General features: G+C 40.0%; 1 protein-coding gene across 4 annotated transcripts in view; it reads right to left on the bottom strand.

Moving 5' to 3' along the window:
* The window catches only part of dip2a (disco-interacting protein 2 homolog A), a gene marked incomplete at its 3' end in the record, with an annotated part of 170,686 nt that overhangs the window by 29,947 nt on the left and 116,683 nt on the right, over positions 1-24,056 (bottom strand). For 2 of the 4 annotated variants that reach the window (XM_084422196.1, XM_084422198.1), the window contains exons 5-10: positions 18,346-18,591; positions 12,577-12,708; positions 6,430-6,549; positions 3,504-3,701; positions 2,319-2,410; positions 1,156-1,266 (exon numbers count right to left, since the gene is read on the bottom strand). In XM_084422196.1, the coding sequence (XP_084278322.1) occupies positions 1,156-1,266; positions 2,319-2,410; positions 3,504-3,701; positions 6,430-6,549; positions 12,577-12,708; positions 18,346-18,591 (899 nt within the window). Of the gene's footprint in view, positions 1-1,155; positions 1,267-2,318; positions 2,411-3,503; positions 3,702-6,429; positions 6,550-11,292; positions 11,326-12,576; positions 12,709-18,345; positions 18,592-24,056 lie in introns of all 4 variants that reach the window. The other 2 variants (XM_084422195.1, XM_084422197.1) reach the window with 2 other exon arrangements.

Here is a 24,056-nt window from a genome sequence, read left to right as displayed (position 1 = left end):
ACTGCATTTATACGCCACCACTTACCATGTGCAATATCATTATTTATATGCTGCTGTCAAACTCTTTTTAGTGTTATATTTTCATGCACGTTGTAGTTTTGTTCATATGTGCACTCTAACCGTACAGTTGAATGACAAATAGAACTGAATTGTTATTGTGCGCTTGATTTGTAAGCATTAGCCGTCTCCATCAGGGCCATCAGCTGTATTAATCAGAGCACACAGAGAGCTGATGAGATCTTCACACGTTCAGCTCATTACAGGAGAGCAGAGCCGGGGTCTGAGTGAGCGGTTACTCACGCTCACAGCATCAGTGCATCTGTAACATTAGACCTTTTTTTCCAGAAAGCTTATTTTATTTCATTTTGATAATACTTTTTCTATTTGTAATGCAATTTTTTGGGATATTATTTTTTATTTTATTTATGAATTACTAGATTTTATCAATAAATAATAAATAAATATGAATTTAATAGTTTAAGCACATTTCTCACATTCTTTCTGTTTAAATTCAAAATAAGCACAATTTCATGCCTAAACGAAATGCTGAAATGATCTTACAGTGGGAGTCTTTGCCGACCTCTTGTGGGGAAATAATAATATAACATGATCTTTCATGAGTCTTGCCACTAGATGGCCTTATAGCGGCTGCTAGAGCTGATTAGAGCTGCTCCGCTGGGTCCTAAAGTCCGTTTCTCCTCAGGACGCATTCAGATACACATTATTATACAATAATTTTTTGGTAAAGTTTTACAATTTTTTGTTTGAGTTTTGAGGATTTTTTAGGTTTTTCTATGTGTACTGAAGCATTCCTCGCATTTCCATTCATTCCTAAGGGGGTCAAACTGACCCGTGAGCGACAAAACTCAAGAGTCAACAACTTCTGAAAGAAAAACAAAACAAAAGTCCTAGTGTCTTGGACCCCTCTGTTGAACACTCAATTTTTAAATGTTTTCGGGTCAGCATGACCCGAGGGAAGGAAGAGGGTTACAGCAACATGATAATTTGACTAGCAGCATGTTTTTTACCATGCTTATACCAATTGTGTTTCCAGTTTTGGTAAGGATAATAATGAGTGTGATATGAGGACATCAGGGTGTCCTATGGTGTATTATCCGGCTCTAGTGATAGTGTTGTGTGTGTGCTGATCAACACCTTTCGAGTGAGTGGCACCTCTATGGGCACCGGCACCAGCTCTGCCAGCAGACATCCGTAAAACGCCACCATAAACATCACCGGATCATTGTTCGGGAACACAAGTGCAACCTGTGGAGACAGAGCAATAGATTTATGGGAAAACTGCATTAAACTGCTTGTGTTAATGTTGTTTATCAAACTGTTTTTTCCTGTCTTTATTCTGACCCTGTAACATCCATCATTTGGGTGTGCCACTAAGTGTTACTCTAGTATTATAATATTATAACATTTATTATAAATTAGCTTTTATTTTTACATTTTCAGTATTTTTTTCATTTTTTATTATTTTGATAATTTTATAGACATTTCAGACATTAAAGGCGCATACTGTAAGTTTCACCACTAGAGGTCGCTAATTCAAAACAATATCAAAAGTGTAGCTTGACGACTCGTGAATGAGTGTGGAATCATGGGAGTTGTTGTCTTCACCTCCACAGCTGATGGACAGCAATCCGACGGGACTCAGGCAGAAATCATGTTCATAGATGAGCGGATGTATTAAAGTTTTATTAACGTTACTGTGGTGTGAGGGCAGCCGAGAGGACATTTCACCTGGCTGTTGTTATTATGCTTATATGCCGCAGTTATGCTTATTTTACAATTAAAGTTGCCTTTAACACCCGCCTCCTTCTTCCCTGAACCGTTACACGTAACACTGGTTAAAATAGCAGATTTCTCTGGATTTAAACATCGTTGGAAACACTTGAGATAATGCAAGTACACAAGTCAACTAAATATATAACACTGTTCTAGTGGTTTTTTGGATATTTTAAAACAAAAATCGTACATATTGTTCCTTTAAATGACGTATTACGTTATTATTAAAGCTAAAAATAGTAAAACTAAACATATCTAGCTAGAAAGCTAACATCTTAGCCTACTAGCTTACCTAAGTAGTTAGAAAACACTTGTTTAATTAGGGCAACACGCTACATGTTTGATAGAGGGTGAACGGGAATGAAATCATGCTGGACATCACAGCCCTTTAAAACCCTGATCTGCTGCACTGATCGCGTGTTGGGTGAGTAAACAGTCCTCAGACGGGACAGAATTTCCAAATAAAAGACCACATGAGAAAGCGTCCCACAGGAGCAGTGTCTGATCCTGATGAACACACTCACTCTGTCTCCGGGCCGCAGCAGTGGCTCATTCCTGCTGCTCAGTTTATTCAGCAGCGTAAACGCAAGTTTCTGACTCCGCGTCCACAACTTCCCTGTGAAAACATGATCACACACACAAACACTCAATCCTGCGCTCTCTGTTCACTGATCAATAAGAGTTCATTCACCATTACCAGTAAAACCCTTGTGAAACAGAAGCATACTTTTGAGAAGAGTACTTATAATGGAAATAATGTACTTTAAAAGAATATACTTAAGTGGGATCTGAATGCAATGTTGTAATTGTATGGTAATTGCAATTAAATTAAAAGTATTATAGTTTAAACTTCGATTAAATGCAATCGGCTGAACTTTAGAGTGTTTTTGACCCACTTCAGTAAGATCTTTAAATGTAATTTCATAATTACTTCTATTGTCTTTGAAATATGGTTAAAGTTACTGACAAGCATTTACGATAAACTAAAATATGTCATTTCTATTGAACTTGTATTGTATATAGTAATTACACATTTGTAATGAAGTTGCAATTTACATTTAAAATAAATGAACTTTACATGTAATATCGAATAACACACTACAGTAAAACTACTTCACATGTGCTTTAGTATGGTGTTATTGTTTCAGGGTAGTTATGCATATAAGTACTGAGTGATATTAATTAATAACATGTATTTACTATAGGGTTAGGGTTTGGTTGAGGGTTAGTTGCATGTTATTATGCATAATTTGTTGTCTGTTGTTACTATGGTAAGTACATGTAAAATATGTAAAATGGACACTGTAAAATAAAGTGTCACCGTGTGCCGTGTTCTTTAGCGCACGACAAAAGTAAACTGTACTTTAAATTAAAGCTTTTAATTTGACATTACAGTGCACTTTTTAAAAGTATACTTAAGTGTGTTAAGAGACAGTCCTGAAAGTGAGCTCTAAGTGCACTTAAGTGGCCAATTTACAATTGCAGTATGATTTGAAGTACACTATGAAGTGCACATTTAGTACAATTGAGCGCACTTCTTTCTTCACAAGGGTATATTAGCCAGATTTTGAACATGAACTAAAAATTACAAATGCGTTACCAATGAGTCTAGTTCAAGAAAGACGAGCAGAATCTTGAGTAAACTGTTTGTGAAAGCACTCTGAAGTAAATGATTGGCTTGAGTTGAGCGGGACGTTCCACAGGCGTACCGTATGTGAGTGTGTAGACGGGTTTGCCGGTGTTGTCCAGAGCCGTGAGGCAGGGGCTCTTGGGATGTGTGTTTCCCCAGCGCTGTAGAGAGGCCAGCAGTGACGGAGGCCAGTTCGTGATCACACCGAGCGGATCCCCGTTCAGCGCTCGCATCTCACCCCCCTCGGGCTTGGGCTGGTTCGGGTCCGGATGCTGGACTGTAATATACAGGGACAAAGCATATAGTCAACTAATGTAAAGCTATTGCTTTACGCAAATAATCAGATTATAACTTCTGTTAGAGACCATGTCTAAACAAATGTGTCATAGGTGACATATGATGCCCCTTTCCACAAGATGTAATATAAATCTCTGGTGTCTCCAGAATGTGTCTGTGAAATTTCAGCTCAAAATCCCCCAGATCATTTATTATAGCTTGTCGAATTTGCCCCTTTTTGGGTGTGAGCAAAAACTCACCGTTTTTGTGTGTGACCCTTTAAATGCAAATGAGCTGTTGCTCCGCCTCTGTTCAGAAGAGGGCGGAGCCTTTACTCCAGCAATAGCAAAACACACCGATCTCACTCAATGTTCTCCTATATGTATTTTTTCATTGTATTGTATTAGAGTAACACACTGATGTCAAAATCAAAATCAGTCTATAAGGTTTCATGACGGACACTGAAATCCGCTCGCTAACAGAGTTTATGTGTGAGAGTGATTTTAAATGTCACTCGTCTCAGGGTGACTTATACGTCCTGAAGATGAGATGTGACACGGCTTTAAATAGATTTGATTGATTTTGTGTGTCTGAAACAGAAAGAGAAAGAAAAACAGAGAGAGAATATAAAGGGAAGATGCTGCTGCTAAGAGAATATGAAAGAGTATTTCTCAGAAAGGTAAGAAAGGGTTGAGTGAACAAAGCGGGAGAAAAGGGGAAGGTGAGATTGATGCAGGGGTTCTCAATTATGTTTAATCCCTTTAAAAACCCTCAGATAGTTTGCGGATGACTGTGAGACTGGCCACAGAAGAGGCTGGAGAAATTGACATGGTATGGCGTACCAAAATCTGGTCGTATGGGTGAATAAACTATCAAAACAAAACCTGTATTAGTTATAAAGGCTCGGTTTTGATGGATACAGGTATGAAGAGTGTTTTAGCATGTAATAAAAATCCCATTCATTTTCTGAGTAATGACTTAAGTGTTGCTGGCAGAGGCTGTTTACACTAACTGTCTGACTGAGACACACGAAATGACTACAGGAATCCACTGTAATTAGAGTAGTGGCGTGGAGAGTAAGGCGGGTGTAGTGTACACACAACCAACCCAAGGTCAAATCTCTTTCCATTGGAGATCATTCCATCGTTTGGTTAAATAATAATTAAGAAAGTGTTTGAAAAGTGGATGGTGTCACATGTATGATCTGTTTTGTCTGAATTCTTGTCCCTGTGTTTTGGTTTGACCTAGTTTTCTTTGTCATCAGTTTTACCGCCACTTGTTTGTTACTATGGTTACTGATCAGTGCTCACCTGTTCGTTGTTCTGTTGATTACCATCCCTGGGTATTTAAGCCCTCAGTTTCTTCAGTCCTTTGTCTTGTGTTGATGTTGATGTGGTAAACTAGTGTGTTACGCTGATCATTAAAACTCCATTTGCATTACTTTCCTCTAGTCATTTGGATTTTACTGTATAGCAAGTGAGACTGAATAGAAAGTGTCAATACAAGTATTTAATGGTGGGAATAAAGTGTTTATCAGCAGTGTGAGGGGTCGGTGTAGAGGTGGGCTTTAGGGACACGGACAAGTAATGTCCCAATAAGGCAGCATCAATTTAGGATTTTAATAAATAAAATCATATACACTGAAAATATTATTATTGCATACTGTTTTATAAGGTATACTACAATACACTGAGGTTTCTACCACTATTTTCACTTAGTAAAACATCTGTTTTCTATGTGACTATATAGTAAAGTGTAATTTATTCCTGTGATCAAAGTGATCAAAAATATAATGCCTCCTTGCTGAATAAAAGTTTCCTTTTTAATTTTTTTCCAATCTTTATTACTTTCTGTCTTTCTTTACAAAAAACTCTTACTGACCCCAGTTTTGGAATGGTAGTGTATATGTGAATGTTTTGTAATAAACGTACATATAACTATACTAGGAGAATCAAAGAAGTGTGACTGAACCTGTCCGATAATAAAACAGATGATGTTGGTGCTAAACAAGAAAACCATGAAGCTTTTTTAGGTGCATTCAACCCCTCACACACACACACATTAGGTAGAAATAACTTTAATAGCCTTATTCAAAGATGCTATTTTTGGCTAAATCACAAAAGGTTATGAGCAAGATTTTCAGAGACAATCTAAGTGTAAATGCCAATTCACAAGTTCATACTTTCATATAAAATGAAAGTAAATATCATTAGCCTGCCGTCTGTGATAGAGGGCTTGAGCACGAGACACAACCTGAGTTATAAAGGCTCCCCAGAATACTAAAAAAAGATTTTTTACTTTCTCTGAAGAACACGTAAGTGGCGACTGGTCATGTAAATCTCACGTAAATCACGATGCTAAGCAGTTGCTAGGGTGTTGTGAGTATTTTTTAGCACAATTGTATGTGGCTGCAAATCAAGTATGCTCTTTCTACTGCTAATAGATACACAGACACGCTGCTGTGAGCATGAACGATCTGCTGATGCTGCAGAAATAGACACACATATATCCTGTAGCAGGTGGAGCTGGGGAGGTGGAGGGGTTCAGAGGAAGACTAGCCTACAGCAAACACTGAACCAGACTATTCAAATGTTGAGCAAGCAATCTCATTGGCTGCAGGATCGGCAGAGGCCAATCAGCTTGTGCCATGTAGCAAATTATGTGATTGCTAGCAGATTACACGTAAAGAACCGATCTAGAGTTTCATGACTGAAGTGTTATGAACCTACCGTCCAAAAGCTCCTCAAAATCATCAACAAAGAACTCTCGTAAAGGGGGTCTCTTTGGTCTTTTCAGCGTGTTTAGGAGCTGCTGGATCTTGGAGGACACTCGACTGTTGACTGGAACGCCTTTAGACAGAGATAGTGTCAGGAGAAGACGGGACAGAGAGAGGGAGAGAGCTCAGATGAAAGGTCAGTGTGAAAGGACAGTTTCACACAACAGCCTGTCAGTCAGTGCAAGGCTGTTTGCCCATGGGGTTGGTTGAGATGGTACTGAGCGCGCTCAGTAGAGACACCTGACCCAGCGCATCAGAGACCGCTGGACTCGTGCTGCCTAGCAACAATACCCATCTCATCAGCCATTCATGAGCTTTCTGCTGGAAGAGCCTTCACTATATGCTTCACGATTATTGCAGTTCACATAGACTAGACTCCAATCACATGAAACACAGGGACAAAAGATGAAATTAATAAGTCAACAATATCACAAGAGCACTAGGGTGATTCTATTAATTGTTGCAAACCGTGTCTGAGCAATTCCTTGAATACAAAATATTTATTTGTACATAAAATGGAAAATAAATAAATAAATGTGGGAATTATCATAAAAAGCAAAGAGGCAAATTAAATAAATAATGTAACCATTAAGTACAATTAATGCATCATTCATTAATGCAATTCATCATACAAATCATGACAAATTTCAAATGACATGATGCATCGTATTATTTATTTATAAAGAAATGTAAATGAAAATAGTTACACCATATGTCACAGAAACGCCACAAAAGCTCTCTGAACTTTATGGTGGAAAAATAATGTTGTTAAATTTAACAGAAATCTTAAAGGTTAGAGGAACATTTTCACTGATTTATAACAGAATCACCCATCAAATGTTTCTATCCAGGGAAACACAGGCTTTCACACGACTGAGAGAAGAGAACAGAAGCGAATGCTCATATTCACATGATGAATCGACCCGCTCATTTCTCTGTCAAACGTCTGGCTGTGGATCCACAGAGAGAAGATGTGTCATGTATATATGCATGACTGAGACACTCTCTGCCATGAGACACCTGAGACTCAGCCGCTGTCGGTCGGTCTGTCTCTCTGTCTGTCTGTCTGTCTCTGTCTGTCTGTCTGTCTGTCTGTCTGTCTGTCTGTCTCTGTCTGTCTGTCTGTCTGTCTCTGTCTGTCTCTCTGTCTGTCTGTCTGTCTCTGTCTGTCTGTCTGTCTGTCTGTCTGTCTGTCTCTGTCTGTCTCTGTCTGTCTGTCTGTCTGTCTCTCTGTCTGTCTGTCTGTCTGTCTCTGTCTGTCTGTCTGTCTGTCTGTCTGTCTGTCTGTCTCTGTCTGTCTCTGTCTGTCTGTCTGTCTGTCTCTCTGTCTGTCTGTCTGTCTGTCTGTCTGTCTCTGTCTCTGTCTGTCTGTCTGTCTGTCTGTCTCTGTCTCTCTGTCTGTCTGTCTGTCTCTGTCTGTCTGTCTGTCTGTCTGTCTGTCTGTCTGTCTGTCTGTCTGTCTGTCTGTCTGTCGGTCGGTCGGTCGGTCTGTCTGTCTCTGTCAGTCTGTCTGTCGGTCTGTCTGTCTGTCTCTGTCTGTCTGTCTCTGTCGGTCTGTCTGTCTGTCTGTCTGTCTGTCTCTGTCTGTCTGTCTGTCTGTCTGTGTCTGTCTGTCTCTGTCTGTCTGTCTGTCTGTCTGTCTCTGTCTGTCTGTCGGTCTCTGTCTGTCTGTCTGTCTGCCTGTCTCTGTCTGTCTGTCTGTCTGTGTCTGTCTCTCTGTCTGTCTGTTGGTCTCTGTCTGTCTGTCTGTCTGTCTGTCTGTCTGTCTGTCTATCTATCTATCTATCTATCTATCAGAGCCCTCATCCAAGATGGCCGCTACCGCGCCAGAGAATTCGTCTCTAGTCTATAAACCCTAGGTCCTCCCAAGAAAACTTTGGGGCGGGGGCTATATGTCCCTGATCAAAGTGGACGTGCCAAGGGTCAAGACTACGGAGACCGATTCGCCCTGGGTCTCTGAACTGCCGGCTCCGCCCTGGGAGGCTTCCTGCTCTAGGTAAGCCACGCAGAGATGGCCACTGCCACGCCTGAGCCCCTTGCCAAGATGGCCACCACCACGCCTGAGCCCCTTGCCAAGATGGCCACCACCACGCCTGAGCCCCTTGCCAAGATGGCCACGCCTGAGCCCCCTGCCAAGATGGTCGCCGCCACGCCTGAGCCCCCTGCCAAGATGGCCGCCGCCACGCCTGAGCCCCTTGCCAAGATGGCCACCACCACGCCTGAGCCCTCTGCCAAGATGGCCACGCCTGAGCCCTCTGCCAGGATGGCCGCCGCCACGCCTGAGCCCCTTGCCAAGATGGCCACCACCACGCCTGAGCCCCCTGCCAAGATGGCCACGCCTGAGCCCTCTGCCAGGATGGCCGCCGCCACACCTGAGCTCCCTGCCAAGATGGCCACCGCCACGCCTGAGCCCCCTGCCAAGATGACCGCCACCACACCTGAGCCCCCTGCCAAGATGGCCATGCCTGAGCCCCCTGCCAAGATGGCCACCACCACGCCTGAGCCCCCTGCCAAGATGGCCACGCCTGAGCCCCCTGCCAAGATGGCCACCACCACGCCTGAGCCCCCTGCCAAGATGGCCACACCGGAGCCCCCTGCCAAGATGGCCACCACCACGCCTGAGCCCCCTGCCAAGATGGCCACCACCACGCCTGAGCCCCCTGCCAAGATGGCCACCACCACGCCTGAGCCCTCTGCCAAGATGACCACCGCCACGCCTGAGCCCCCTGCCAAGATGTCCGCCACCACGCCTGAGCCCCCTGCCAAGATGGCCACGCCTGAGCCCTCTGCCAAGATGACCACCGCCACGCCTGAGCCCCCTGCCAAGATGGCCGCCACCACGCCTGAGCCCCCTGCCAAGATGGCCACGCCTGAGCCCTCTGCCAAGATGACCACCGCCACGCCTGAGCCCCCTGCCAAGATGGCCACACCTGAGCCCTCTGCCAAGATGACCACCGCCACGCCTGAGCCCCCTGCCAAGATGGCCACGTCTGAGCCCTCTGCAAAGATGACCACCGCCACGCCTGAGCTCCCTGCCAAGATGGCCACGCCTGAGCCCCCTGCCAAGATAGCCACGCCTGAGCCCTCTGCCAAGATGACCACCGCCACGCCTGAGCCCCCTGCCAAGATGGCCACGCCTGAGCCCCCTGCCAAGATAGCCACGCCTGAGCCCTCTGCCAAGATGACCACCGCCACGCCTGAGCCCCCTGCCAAGATGGCCACGCCTGAGCCCCCTGCCAAGATGGCCATGCCTGAGCCCTCTGCCAAGATGACCACCGCCATGCCTGAGCCCCCTGCCAAGATGGCCACGCCTGAGCCCTCTGCCAAGATGACCACCGTGGGCCACGCCAGAGAATTTGCCGCCGGTCCATAAACCCCTAGCTCCTCCCAAGAAAATTTTGGGCCATAGTGGACGTGCCAAGGGTTAAGGCCACAGAGGCCGATTCGCCCTGGGCCCCTAAACTGCCGGCTCTGCCCACCGTCCCACCCCGTTGATGTTATACGACGTGTATTTAACCCCTGTGTTTCAGTCTTTTCCTTGTCTGTCGTCATCCATATTCTAGGTTGTTCTGTTCCTGCTTATATTAGTTTTGAAAAGATTTGAGTTAGTTTGAAAATAAAGACTGTTTCATTTAGATCTTGCTTTACCTCGTCTCTGCTGCAACCTAATGTGTGACACTACTGTATTACCATTTTATGGCCAACGTGTACTAAGAACCATTTGACAAACAGCCAAATAATCTCATCATTAATTTACTTAAACACTAGCTTTCCCTTGTGAAAATGTATTGTATTGAATGTGCACTTGTAGTGTACTTCAAAGTTTATTTTAAAAACTGTACTTGCAGATAATATTAATGAAAAAAGGCCACTTAAGTGTAGTGTGACTATGATTCTTAACACACTTAAGTACACTTTTTTAAAAGTGCACTGTAAATTAAAAGTTTATTAAAAGTAAAATTTAGATCGTTTAATCTTTTGTATTGCTTTATAGAAGCACACTTATGTTGATGTGTTGACTAACATAATTTTAACTGTTTTGTGTTCAAAATTTGATATTACAGTTAATTACAGAAGTTAACATATTTTAAAAGTACTAAATTGCATTATCATTACAAATGTGTAATTAAAAAAAATGTATTTAAATACATGATATACAAGTTCAATAAAAATGACTAAGTATATTTATGTTTATCATAAATGCTTGCCAGATGTACTTGAGTCACACTTAAGTGGGGCAAATAAAATACACTCAAAATTAAGTGTCTGGAAACATTAAATTGAGTTCACACTCAAGTATTTTTTTCCATAAAATGTACCCAAAAAAAAGTATAAAAGGGTACTACTTTTTCACAAGAGTTTTGGGTTACACTTTATTTTAAGGTGTCATTATTACAGTGTTAATATATATCTAAGTACTGAGTAATATCAATTAAAAACATGTACTATAGGGTTAGGGTTTGGTTGAGGGTTAGTTGCATGTAATTGTGCATAATTTACTGTTATTACTATGGTAAGTACATGTAAAATATGTAACAAGAACACTAAAATAAAGTGTAACCGAGTGTTGTTTTGAGAAAGTATAATAACTTCCTGTGTAATGCTTTGTTTATAACAGTATTAATCATACTGCAAAACCTATTCTGAATGCTGTGAAAAGCCCTTGAAAGCATAAACAACATTAAAAGACAAAAAGAGACACAGTAGGAGGAAATATTTGTCTTGCGATCATAACGAACACAGAGGTCACGGCTGAGACACAGATGCACAGAGACACCAGGAGGAGGGGCAGAGTGAAATAAACGTGTATAAATACCATCCGTGGCCTCCCCATCGCCCCTGTCAGTGCCTGAAGAAGAGAAAACCTCAATAAACACGCGTGTTCTTCACAGCGCTGCTTCTACAGAGCTGTGGCCACGCAAACTGAGCATCACACACGTAAAGAAAATCATCACCACATAGTCATCCTTCCAAGAACGAACACACCACATCAACTGGTACAAGTGAGGACAAAAAAGCAGGTTGATCATGATCCTGATGGGACGTTCAGCTCTGTGTCTTAAAGGGACAGTACACCTAAAAATGAAAATCGGTGAGTCATCATCTACACACGCTCAAAAAGCACTTTATGATTTCCCCCTCAGTGGAACATGGTGTCTTTTTCCTATAATGAAAGCGGACGGTGACTCGGGTGTCAAACCACATCAGTTCTTAATGACATTATCAGCACCAGGTCTGAAGGTGTGGAAAAGAGACTGTGTTTTGCACTGGCATGTGGGTGAGGAGATGATGACAGCATTTTCATTTTTAGTGAATTATTCCCACAAAAAAGAAAGCATGCTGATGACATCATAACATCTGGCTTGAGCAAGCAGGATCAGACCAATCAACAGCCAGAAATATGCCTCTCTCTCCCTCTAGTTTTTCAGTAGATATGAACTGTAATGCATCTCATTAGCTCTGATACAAAGCCTCCAGCTTTAGTGAAAAAAAGGAAGATCCAGATTGTGGGATACATTGACAGATATTAGAAATTAAGTATGTTACGCCCAGTGAAAAAGAAGTACATTCCAGCATACTTTTAAAAAGAGTACTTACTTTTGAAATACTACACTTTAAAGTAATATACTTAAGTGTGAACTGAATGTAATGTTTTCAGACACATCACTGCATGTTACTCGCAATTAAACTTTTTTTTGGGATGAGAGTAATCGTTGCCCAGCACTAATAAAAAAATACATTTAACATTTGAACTACACTACAAGTGCACATTCAATACAATTAAGCGCACTTCTTCTTGACAAGGGACCTTCAATTAATCTGCACTTCAGGAATTCTTTTGAGAATATTGTTCTAATACTGTATCTTAGCAACATTAGAATCAGTCAAACTGCACTGGGATGAAGTGTGAGACGAGTCTCGGTCACTTCTGAGCTTCCGTGGCAATTAGCCAATCAGATCAGGAGGTTTTGGACCAGAGCTAACACACCATGTTCAGTGTGTCTGTGTGCAGTAGAGAGAGAGAGAGAGAGAGAGAGAGAGCTCTGTGAAGAGATGAGATGACAGGACACAGAGGTGTGTGTGACAGGAAGATGCTCACCGTCGGCGGTCTCCAGGACGCTGGTGTGTGTGTGTCCGCGGGGAAGCCCTCGCACCGACGCCACCTGTGGACGCTCCTCATGCACTGAGCGCTCCCACAGGCCTGTCACGTCCGGCGGCGCGCTGGGGCCGTCTGTCATGAGGTGTCAGAGGTCAGAGGTGAGTGGAGGTCAAGATACAGCAATGCATGTGATCAAACCCATGAGAAATGATAATATTGATCATACATTTAAGAAGCAGTGCAGGATGTGGGGTGGCGTGAAATGACAGTGAGTAGGGCTGGGAATCGGATACTTGTTATAAAATTAAACAAATGCTCCTTTGTGAGCTTTTCAATAAGACGTTTTATGTTCTGCACACACATCCGAAACGTGCGCACAGGAAAAGTGCTTTTAATGTGATTTTAAACCATTGAAGGTTTAATGTTTTACGCTGTTTTCAGAGCTGCAGGAGTGTGAAACTCTTAAAGTGACAGCACTGATATTCCTGCTGCATCTCTCACTAATCACACAACAAAACACAGAGAAAATTGACTGAATAACTTTTGTAACTATATTTGTAATGTATATTTTATTTATAAAGTGCAGTGTTATTTTACATTTGATTACAGTTTCTCTACCTGAAAACCTGAAAATATTAAAACATATACAGTACAGGTCAAAAGTTTGGAAACATTACTAAGTTTCTTCTGCTCATCAAGCCTGCATTTATTTGATCAAAAATACAGAAAAAAAAAGAGAATATTGTGATATATTATTACAATTTAAAATAATTGGTTTTCAATTTATTATACTTTAAATGATCATTTATTTCTGTGATGCAAAGCTGAATTTTCAGGATCATTACTCCAGTCTATCACATGATCCTTTAGAAATCATTCTAATATGATGATTCATTATCAAAGTTGGAAACAGTTCTGCTGCTTTTTTTCATAACCTGTGATACTTTTTTAGGATACTTTGATGAATAAAAAATAAATAAAAATAAAAATAAAAAAAGAAGCTAATTTTTTATAGAAATAGACAGCAATATTTTGTAACAGCAATATACACTACTGGTCAGTAATTTGGGGTCAGTCTTTTTTTTTCTTTCTTTTTTTGAAATAAATCAATACTTTTATTCTGCAAGGATGTGTTAAATTGATAACAAGTGATAGTAAAGAAGATTTATATTATTAAAAAATATTTTTTTATTTTGAATAAATGCAGTTCTTTTTAACCTTTTATTCATCAAATATATTCGGCAGCAGAACTGTTTCCAACACTCATAATGAATAATCATGTTAGAATGATTTCTAAAGGATCATGTGATAGACTGGATGTCACATGTGACACTGAAGACTGGAGTAATGATGCTGACAATTCAGCTTTGCATCACAGGAATAAATTATTTTTTAAAGTATATTCAAATAGAAAACTATTATTTTAAGTTGTAATAATATTTCACAATATTACTGGTTTTTTTTCTGTATTTTTGATCAAATAAACGCAGCCTTGATAAGCATTAGAGACTTCTTTCAAAAATATAAAAAAATCGTAATGTTTCCAAACTTTTGACCTGTACTGTATTTGTTCAGTCGTATCTATTTGTTGAGATTGCCAATGTTTTATTTGTTCTTTTTTTAGTTACTGAGTGTTTACTTGTCATCATTAATGCTTGAAATTCAGCCTAGTGATTTCTGTTCATGATATTCAGCCACAATTAAATGTTTTGCAATAAGACTAAGTGAATGATATCCAAGGTTTTTTTTTTTTTTCTTATTGGAATCGAAATTAGGAATCGATAAGAATCGGAATCGTTAAAATTCAAACGATACCCAACCCTAACAGTGAGTGAGTTAAATCGTCTAAAATGTATATACTTTGCCATCATCAACAAAGCACATACTTTTAGCGTGTATTATACATATTTGACCTGCCATGAAATCTCATTGGTCCAAAATTCCACATGGAACATCAAATATGTTCTGATTCGCTGTCGTCTCTCTTCCTAACTTCACGTGTTGTTGACTGTCCATCTTACTGGACACACTCAACACAAGAGCAGTATACACCATTAACCAACAGCAGCTGTTCTGCGTGTCATCTCGGCTCTTGCGGCTGGGTTCGGCAGAACAGTGGATCCACAGAGCGACTCTGACACTGTGTGAAATCTGAGGTTATTTACAGCCGATGCCCAGGGCCAGCTTCATGATACCGGCCTTCAAGGGCAGAGAGGCGGAAAAACAGGGTGAAAGAAAGAGGAGGAGACGACAGAAGAGGAGGAGATACAGCGGGAATGCAAATGTTCCCTGTAAAGAGCAGCTGAGTGAAGTGAATGTGTCCTGCCATTATGATATCACTCGCTCTCACGCCGTTCAAAACTTTTATGAGTACGTTTAAAGACGTCTCATCTGGTTCTTGTTCATTCATTGAAAGCAAACAGTGACTAGAGGATCATGAGGATGTCAAGCTCAAAACCGGCAAAAAAAGCACCATGAAATAAAGACAGGCAGGTGTGGATGCAGGAACTTTACAGTGAAAAATATGGTAGAATCATTTGAAGTTTTACAGATTAAACTTAAAAAAGAAAAAAAAAAAATTGTGGAGGACGGACTGTATGTTTCATTAACTGAAATAATGTTAATATTCCACATTAATAACATTTGTCACGATTCTTTTGAGGACTTTTATTGTGTTTCATGGCTTAGTTTCCTGCGTCTCTCGGTAGTTGTGTTTGTTCACTGATTCTGCTTGTGTGTGTTAGCCCGTTTCAGTCAGTGTTTGAGTTTGCTTTGTTCCTCTCTTGTATGGGTTATGTTCATCACAAGTAGCTTTTCCACAAGCTGAGGAAAATACTAATGTAGATAATATACCGTAAAATAATGCAATACACTTTAATTTAACAACATATCATGTAACATAAGAACCCTGGTGTACATGACTAATAGAGACATAGTTATTAAAATGAAAAGAGTCACACAGGGAATTATGGGAATGTTAGACTTACAGTGAATGTCTTCCAGATGACTTGTTCTTATTCATTTCCAAAAACTGTACATTTAACAGTTGCAGGTGCTGCTCGCGTGGCGGTCAAAAATCATCTCTTTATTATTATTTTTTCAATGAAATGATTGTACTAGATTTTAGTTAGATTATGTTTTTTTATTTCATATTTTGTATTTTTAGGGGATTTTACGGTACTTTTTGGATCACAGACTTCAGTTTGGTCTCTTTTTAAAGACGACACTTGGCAGATTATTGCTGAAGTGAAAAAAAGATTAAAAAAAATAATAATTTACGCTTAAAATTAAAAATGCACAAAAATACTATTTTACATTTTTATATGAAGTATGTATTTTCCAAAGCAGGTTTTACTGTAAAACTGTGGGGAAAAAATCAAAGTCATGAATCTAATTAAGTCTTTAAAAAAAATGAGCTTTCAGTGAGATGTCATGTGGCCGCAGTACCAAACGCTTCCACTACATGAAATTCGTCTCTCATTCATTTCAGACCGCGAACAGTAGAGGTGTGACTATTTTTAACTTTTAACCTTTGAGAATCATGTCCATGGTTTTGTGTTCACACAGCAAGTGACAAAAACTTTACCAAGTTTTGTACTATTCTGATGGAGTAAAAAAAACACTAACCGTAACATTTTTTGGTCAAAAAGAGTGTTGACATTATTTTACTGTAAAATGACATGAAATGTAAGGGTAGATCCATTACAGTTTTTCCCCCTATATAGTACGGGAACTTACTGTTTACCAATTAACAGGTGTTTAATGTCACGTCTTTTAGCGTTAAAATAATCGTTTTACAGTGTTGAATATAGCGCTGTGTTGAGTTACATTGAGCAGCAGCAGAAACATTCACACAAAACATCTCTTTCTGTGCTTAACTAACTTAGAAAATCATGTTTGGGACTATATGAGAGTGAGTTTTGCACATACTATTCCTTTAACTGGGTTTATTAACAGCGAAGGTTATGATTATTTCAAAACCTGCTCAGTTAGCATGTCAGACGAGGCCAGCGCTGGCTTTCTCTGCACAGACTGGCTTCAGGAAGATGTGCCAGCACAGCGGAAACAGTTCAAAAGCAGCAGGAGCAACACAAGCATGCAGACAGGACATCATCATCATCATCATCATCAGCAGCAGCAGCAGCAGCAGCAGCAGAGCAGTGAAGTGCAGTGTGTTAGCATTAGCATGTCAAGCTATGGAGATGAATGCAGGATCTGTGCTTGTGTGTTAAGACAGTGAGCTGTTACAGAAACACAGTTCATCAGCCGAGACTTCACCACTGTTCAGAAGCTTGTAAGTCTCTTCTGCTCACCAAAGCTGCATTTATTTGATCAAAATACAGTAAAAATGTGAAATATTATTTCAATGTAAATCAGCTGTTTTCTATGTGAATATCTAGTAAAGTGTAATTTACTCCTGTGATCAAAGCTGAGTTTACAGCATCATTACTCCAGTCTTCAGTGTCACATGATCCTTCACAAATCATTCTGATATGATGATTTGATGCTCAAGATACAGTTATGATTATTATTAATGTTGAAAACAGTCGTGCTGATTCATATATTTGTGTGGAAAACTTTTTAAAAAGTTTCAAGATTGTTTGATGAATAGAAAGTTCAAAAGAACAGCATTTATTTGAAATATAATCTTTTGTAACATTATAAATGTCTTTACTGTCACTTTTGATCAATTTAATGCATCTTTGCAGAATGAAAATCTAGTACACATCTCCACCAGTTCCTCACACAGAGCTATCGTACGGCTTCAGGAGATCTGACATATCAGCACAAGTCTTATGACTAGTTTTATAACACTTCATCATTCTGTCTTGACAGGCCCAGTCTCTATTCACTTCCACTGTGAGTCTGCGAGACATCTACTGTTGAGATCACACCGGTTCAGAACGGCATGAGTGCGAGTCGATAAACGACAGTATATTCATTTCTATGTGGACTATACCTTTCAGCAGCAGCAAGACACCACACTTCCTGATGTTTTTGATTGTGATTTCACTTTTCTAACTTTAGTTAGTGTGTAATGTTGCTGTTTGAGCATGGACAACATCTGCAAAGTTACGACGCTCAAAGTTCAAAGCAAAGGGAGATATTTTATTTTAAATAAATAGCTTTTTAAGGACTACAACAGACGGCTGGTAGAGACTACACGAGCTTCCTCCCGGGTTAGTGACATCACCAACCCTAACATTTACATAAACCCCGCCTCCGGAACAAAGGGCTCTATATGGCTCTGATAAGAACGAGCTGTTGAAGCTCCGCCCTCTGTGCCGGGAGCAGCAGCTCATTTGCATTTAAAGGGACACACACAAAACGATGTATTTTTGCTCACCCTCAAAAAAGGAAAGTTTAACATGCTATAAATAAAAAATATCTGTGGAGTATTTTGAGCTAAAACTTCACACACACACTCTGGGGACATCAGAGACTTATTTTACATCTTGTGAAAAGTGTCATTATACAACCCCTTTAAACTGATCAGTACTGACCCAGCTGTGTGTGTGTGTGTGTGTTCAGTACTGACCCAGCTGTGTGTGTGTGTGTGTGTGTTCAGTACTGACCCAGCTGTGTGTGTGTGTGTGTTCAGTACTGACCCAGCTGTGTGTGTGTGTGTGTGAGAGGTGTGTTCAGTACTGACCCAGCTGTGTGTGTGTGTGTGTGTTCAGTACTGACCCAGCTGTGTGTGTGTGTGTGTGTGTTCAGTACTGACCCAGCTGTGTGTGTGTGTGTGTGAGAGGTGTGTTCAGTACTGACCCAGCTGTGTGTGAGCCATGAGGTCGGCCAGCACGGTGGCCGCTGAAGCAGAGGTGGTGTTGGAGGAGTGATGGGCTCTTCCTCCGGGGTGTGATGAGGTGGAGGAGGCGGACGAGGAGGTGGACGAGCCCTGGATGACCCTGTTGAACCAGTGCTCCACGCTCGGGTGCGCCTGATACGGGGACGAGGAGCAGATCCGACCCTGCCGGCGCAGCGAACCCTCGTCTTCTGACGCCGACGACGTGTCTGTGAGCGCAGGAACAGCAGGTGAGATGAGAACAGGTACAATCGCATACAGAATCTCAAGTGTCACTGGCACTCATCACAAACTTCCCTTTTCCACATCAGTTTCGCTCAGTGTCTTTTAATCAGCTGTTTTTGGTGATTTTTAAAGTCCCCCTGTGGTGAAAATCCAGCTTTTAATGTTGTTTATGTGTCTATGTGGTGTTTTTAATATGCTTTAAGACAAACTCATGTGTAAGTTCATAAGTCGACACCATTGCTGAGTATCTTCTCCTTAAAACTGCAGTGAACCAAAGACAGTCTCAAAAACACGCTTTGAAATCGCTGGTGTTTCTGACGTCACAAACTACCTTGTAACCAATCAGATCAACGTGTGATCGTCAACCGGTGGATCTCTGAGCTGAGTGAGTGAGTGGAGGCGGGGCTCATTTGCATATTCATAGAACCACGTATACTAAATGAGGCAAGGGTGTCGAGTTACATTCAAGATATTCTAAGGAAAAACCTTTTAAATATGTCGTTTTGGAGATCAAAGATGAGTTTTAAGGGATAAAATGATTGAGTACAGGAGGACTTTAAGCAGAGAATCACTTTATTAATCTGATCCAGTAATTTGTCACAAGCAGGGTCACATTTCTTTCCGTCTTCATTTTGAACAATATATTTATTGTTTTATCATTTCACTTCTTTTTTTTTTTTGCTTGAGAAGTTTTACATATATCTCTTTAATTTAAATTAAACTTGGTTTGATATTTTGTCCTCTAATGTAACTAAATGCCCTACATCAGTGGTTCCCAACCTTTTTTTGTCTGAGACCCCCTTTTTCCCAAGAAAATATTTTAGGGCCCCCCTTCACATTTAATGATATTATCACTCTTGTAAGCTTGCAGCAAGGATGACAGAATATGTTGTTTTCAAGCAAACGGTATGTTTACTATAACCAGATATGTTTATGCACAAATAATAGCCAGCCAATAATATTGAATTTACAATAACAAAAACCTCAGTAGGCCCTTTGTAATTTAAAAACGTAAGCCTAGGAGTAGCCTATAAATTGGCCCTATTTGAAATGCAATAACAAAAATATTCACACTGGTGTGTAGGTAAAAAAAAAAAAAAAGTATAGGCTATTACTAAATGACTGCTGTCTGGGACCTCAATACTTGCATGTCATTTGTGAGGCTTTATCAATGTGAGGCTTTATTTTTGACGCTTTTGGCGCTATAGCGAGCGATAATAAACTTGTGTTTATTAACAGAATAATGCGTCTTTCGGAAGAGCATTGTAGCCGGAACTACTTCTCTCTGTGTACGTCTATGACGATTCACGCAGGTACTGGGCTACTCCGCAGCGGCAGCGATCCGAACCAGTGTGAAATAGTCCCAATGTAAACACTTATTATAGGTGTACCATAGTGGATTGGATAAGACAAAAACACGGATTGGAAAATGGATTCATGATGAACTCGCTCATTATATAAATTTAGTACATTTTGAACAGAAAAAAGTTAAGGACTTTTATTTAATGCTCATTCATTGCTCAAAACTATTCAAAATACGACACGACCCCCCTGTTGGGAACCTATGCCCTACAAGGTACGTTTACACAGCAACGAAGTTCTCAAAGTGATCCCCGTTCACACGGTTGTTTGTAAAGAAACACTATGCACCTATAGATTAAACATTTAATATGCATACGCATGACGTCACAATCTTACACAAATTCCCGATTTTGTAGTTTACACAAAGACCATAACGCTATCGCTTTCAAAAACTAGCACTTTTTGGGGGTTTTCATCCCCCCAAAACGTGCAAATGAACAGTGAAAAAGCGTAAAAATATTCCTATTTTAAGTTTAAAATGGTGTTGTGTAAATGGACCCTGAGTGTGACTTAATCACCCAAATGCTTTTTGGGGCCGCTGTACAGTAAAATCTACTGAAAGCTTCCATCATGAACACCAGGAGGACTGATATATAATCGCTATGGAAGAGGAGGTTCTCAGTCCACACTGAAACATGACTTTGGTGAGATCTGCCGGGGCAAACACATATGAAGTGATGCTCATGTGGTCAGAAGCGGCGCGTGTGAGGTCTGCAGTTATGATGACGCATGACTGCATCATTTTCCCTATTATAAATACATTAGAAATGTTACGCCGTAGAAAATAACAGATGTCCGACAATTAAATGAATAAAATAACTCAAACTGTGTGCTGCGGTGTAAAGAGTGTAACAACAGAGAGAAAAAGACATTTAAAAGAGATTATAATGAATTCACGATTAATTAACTCTATTAGAAAAGTATAATTATCATTAACCCATTACCAATAATGACCTGCTGTCTGCTAGTTCATTTACATTTTATGTCAGACGTTCTGAAACGGCTATGATAGATATGAAATATGATAGATATGATATATAATAGATATATGATAGATATGATATATGATAGATATATGATAGATATGATATATGATAGATATATGATAGATATGATATATGATAGAAGGAATTGCGAGGCCTTTAAATGTAAAATTGTGGTATTTTTATTGTCCAAAATGCCAAAAGTCATAGTGCGTATAGTAATATCTTCCTCATGAACAAGTCACATGATGATTTGAGGTACAACAGTGTGAAACGAGTTACTAAATGACGTTTAATGCTTTAGCATGTAATACTCTATTATTTGCATTCCATAAAAGTTGCTTTTCAATGTTCACTGTATTATTTTCATCATCAAACACAGAGAAATGACAGACAGAATGAAAGCGGAGAAGACAAAGGAGAGAGAGCCTGACTGACGGAAGCCCGTAGGAGGTAGCCGATCTATTTAACATTAATTATGCACTTAATCACCCGCGGGGAGCAATTACTATAGAGCGTGTCCAGCGAATTAAGAGACAGACACTGAGCAACAAACAGTCATGCGTAAAACGTGAAAGCCATTATCCTAATGTGTGTGTGTGCTGATGAAGGAGAATGATGTGTGATACCTGTGATTATCAGACACACACACACACACAACTCAAGACTAACCTACACACATTACATATGACAATCAAGCTCGGCATTTCCTGTTGTAATGATGATGATGATGAAGATGATGATGATGATTTAGAGAACAAGGTACCCAAAGATATCAATATACACAATATCTACTCAAAATTAATTTACATACTCCACCATTCAAACCGTTTGGGGTCAGTACGGAAATTAATATTTTTATTCAGCAAGGATGCATTAAATTGATCAAATATTATATATTTAAATTATCATATTTTCCACAAATATATGGATCAGCACGACTGTTTCCAACACTGATAATAATCATAACTGTTTCTTGATCATCAAATCATCATATTAGAGTGATTTGTGAAGGATCATGTGACACTGAAGACTGGAGTAATGATGCTGAACATTCAGCTTTGATCACATATACTATTGTAAAATAACTAATTATAAATATAGAAATAGTTATCCAGGATATTTTGGAGCTGAAACAATTTTTCTGATCAGAATGTATGAGTCAATTCCCTCTTGAAAGGAGTGCATGTTTAATGATCTATAAAGAGCCTCGTGAAAACGAGAACTATTGTAATTGTGCTGTCACTCCATGTCCTCGGGCACTATGAGTGTAACCTTGACACAGATTCAGGAAGAGGAAGACACAATAGAGAGAGAAGCTGACAATGACAAGGAGGAGGCCGAGATGAACTGAAATGAGTAGATGTGTCAAGAAAGACACCTAACAACCGCTATCCTGACAATAACTGGCAAGCTGACCTTTAAAACAGAAATAATTCTTCTAAACCCACTCTATCAGTGTCTCTGAGATCGGGACACTGCAGACTCCTGAACGCACTACACACATCATCAGAAACGCCAGGGAAAGTGGGTCACACGGCATTTCTCAAGCTGGTCAGATCCAGACAGAAGCTGAATCCAGTCAGACACACTGTTCTGAAGAGGGAAGAGTCTGCATCCACACCACATCAGTGGGTCCCGCACGTCACATGACTGATGTTCGATTATGTGGAGGTGCACATGAGATTTGTGAGCGGTAGGATTGAAAGCTATGATTTTAGAGCATTTGTAGCATGAGTATATCATGTAGCAATTAACACCATTTTTCAGAGGCCTCGGAATATAATGCACAACCTTTATGATACTTTATGGTGCTTTTTGTTCTGGTTTGGAGATTGACAGCATGTAGACACTGCATACTTTAACATGTAGGGCCTATGAAATGTATTTTTCCCAAATCCTTCTTCATTTTTCTGAGTTGTGTGTGTGTTTTTTTTTTTTTAAGTTCTAATGGCAAGTTTTTATAAGCATGTCTAATTAATTGAAATATCTTTATACTTATGGAATTTAACAGAAAATGATTAAAAGTTTAAGAAAATTATATTTTTGACATTTTCTAATCAATTGAATTCATAAAAATGTAACATTTGATTGATTGATTTATAAAAAAAAAAAATTCTGAATTTATACAAATTTATTGTCTAAAAATGGTGTTAATATCTAAAATGTAGCCAAATTCTGTGACATTCCACATTATATAGTAAATTCCACTTTTATGACTGGATTCCATGATTCCATCCGGATTTTCTGCATCACGGATATCATAATTAGAAGGAGCCAATTATGTATGTAAAAAAACGGCATAATTTATTCTTCAAAATGTCCTGCAGGTCTGAAGCATTAGATTTTTAATTTTTGGGTTTCTTTAAGACCCGCCTCCAGAATGAAGCGAGAGGGCAAGAGTGGGGCATCTGACAGGCCAGATGGGTTATCAGATCATCTCCGTCGGGGCAATCGGACAGCTTTAGTGCGTTACTGCGTCCATGCAGGGCACAAAAGACTTAGCGGACCATGACCAATTCCCACAGGGAGCGACCCTGAATGGCTCCCGTTATGCTGATCTGACCCCACCCTTGAACCTTTAATCCCGTTGACCTTTCCCTGACTTCATCATTCTGACCGAAGAAGGACAGAAGAGTGTATCCGGACACCAAGACTCTGAAACTCGTTAGCGTTAAACAAACACTGCATTAATGTAATCCATATTGACGGACAAAGCAAAGACGTTACACAAACATGAGGTGTGAGAGATGAGCTTATCTGACCACAGGATGTAATAATGTGCTATCATTGAAGATCTCATCAGACACAACGAAATAAACTGTGAAAGGCCAAATATAGTCTTACTTGATATAACAACATCAACACAGATGATACAAAACAAAATAACCAATAGGAAAGAAAAATCATGGATTTTCTCTTCAAGGTAGCTAATTGTTTTTTTTTCCAAGCCAATCGATCTCTACCTATGCAACCTTATTTATTTCTGTCCCTCCTCCTCCCCAGCACCACCTGTCTAGATCAGCTACGCCGTTCTCCCTGCTTTTTTCCTCGATAGTATATTTCAACTCATGCCAAAACTACTCTTTTCTTATCATCAAAAT

Source organism: Rutilus rutilus, assembly GCF_951802725.1.
Source record: "Rutilus rutilus genome assembly, chromosome: 10".
In the NCBI taxonomy this organism is placed as follows: domain Eukaryota; kingdom Metazoa; phylum Chordata; class Actinopteri; order Cypriniformes; family Leuciscidae; genus Rutilus; species Rutilus rutilus.
The sequence above is the reverse complement of the archived record's forward strand: the minus strand, read 5'-3'. Positions and strand labels throughout refer to the sequence as shown.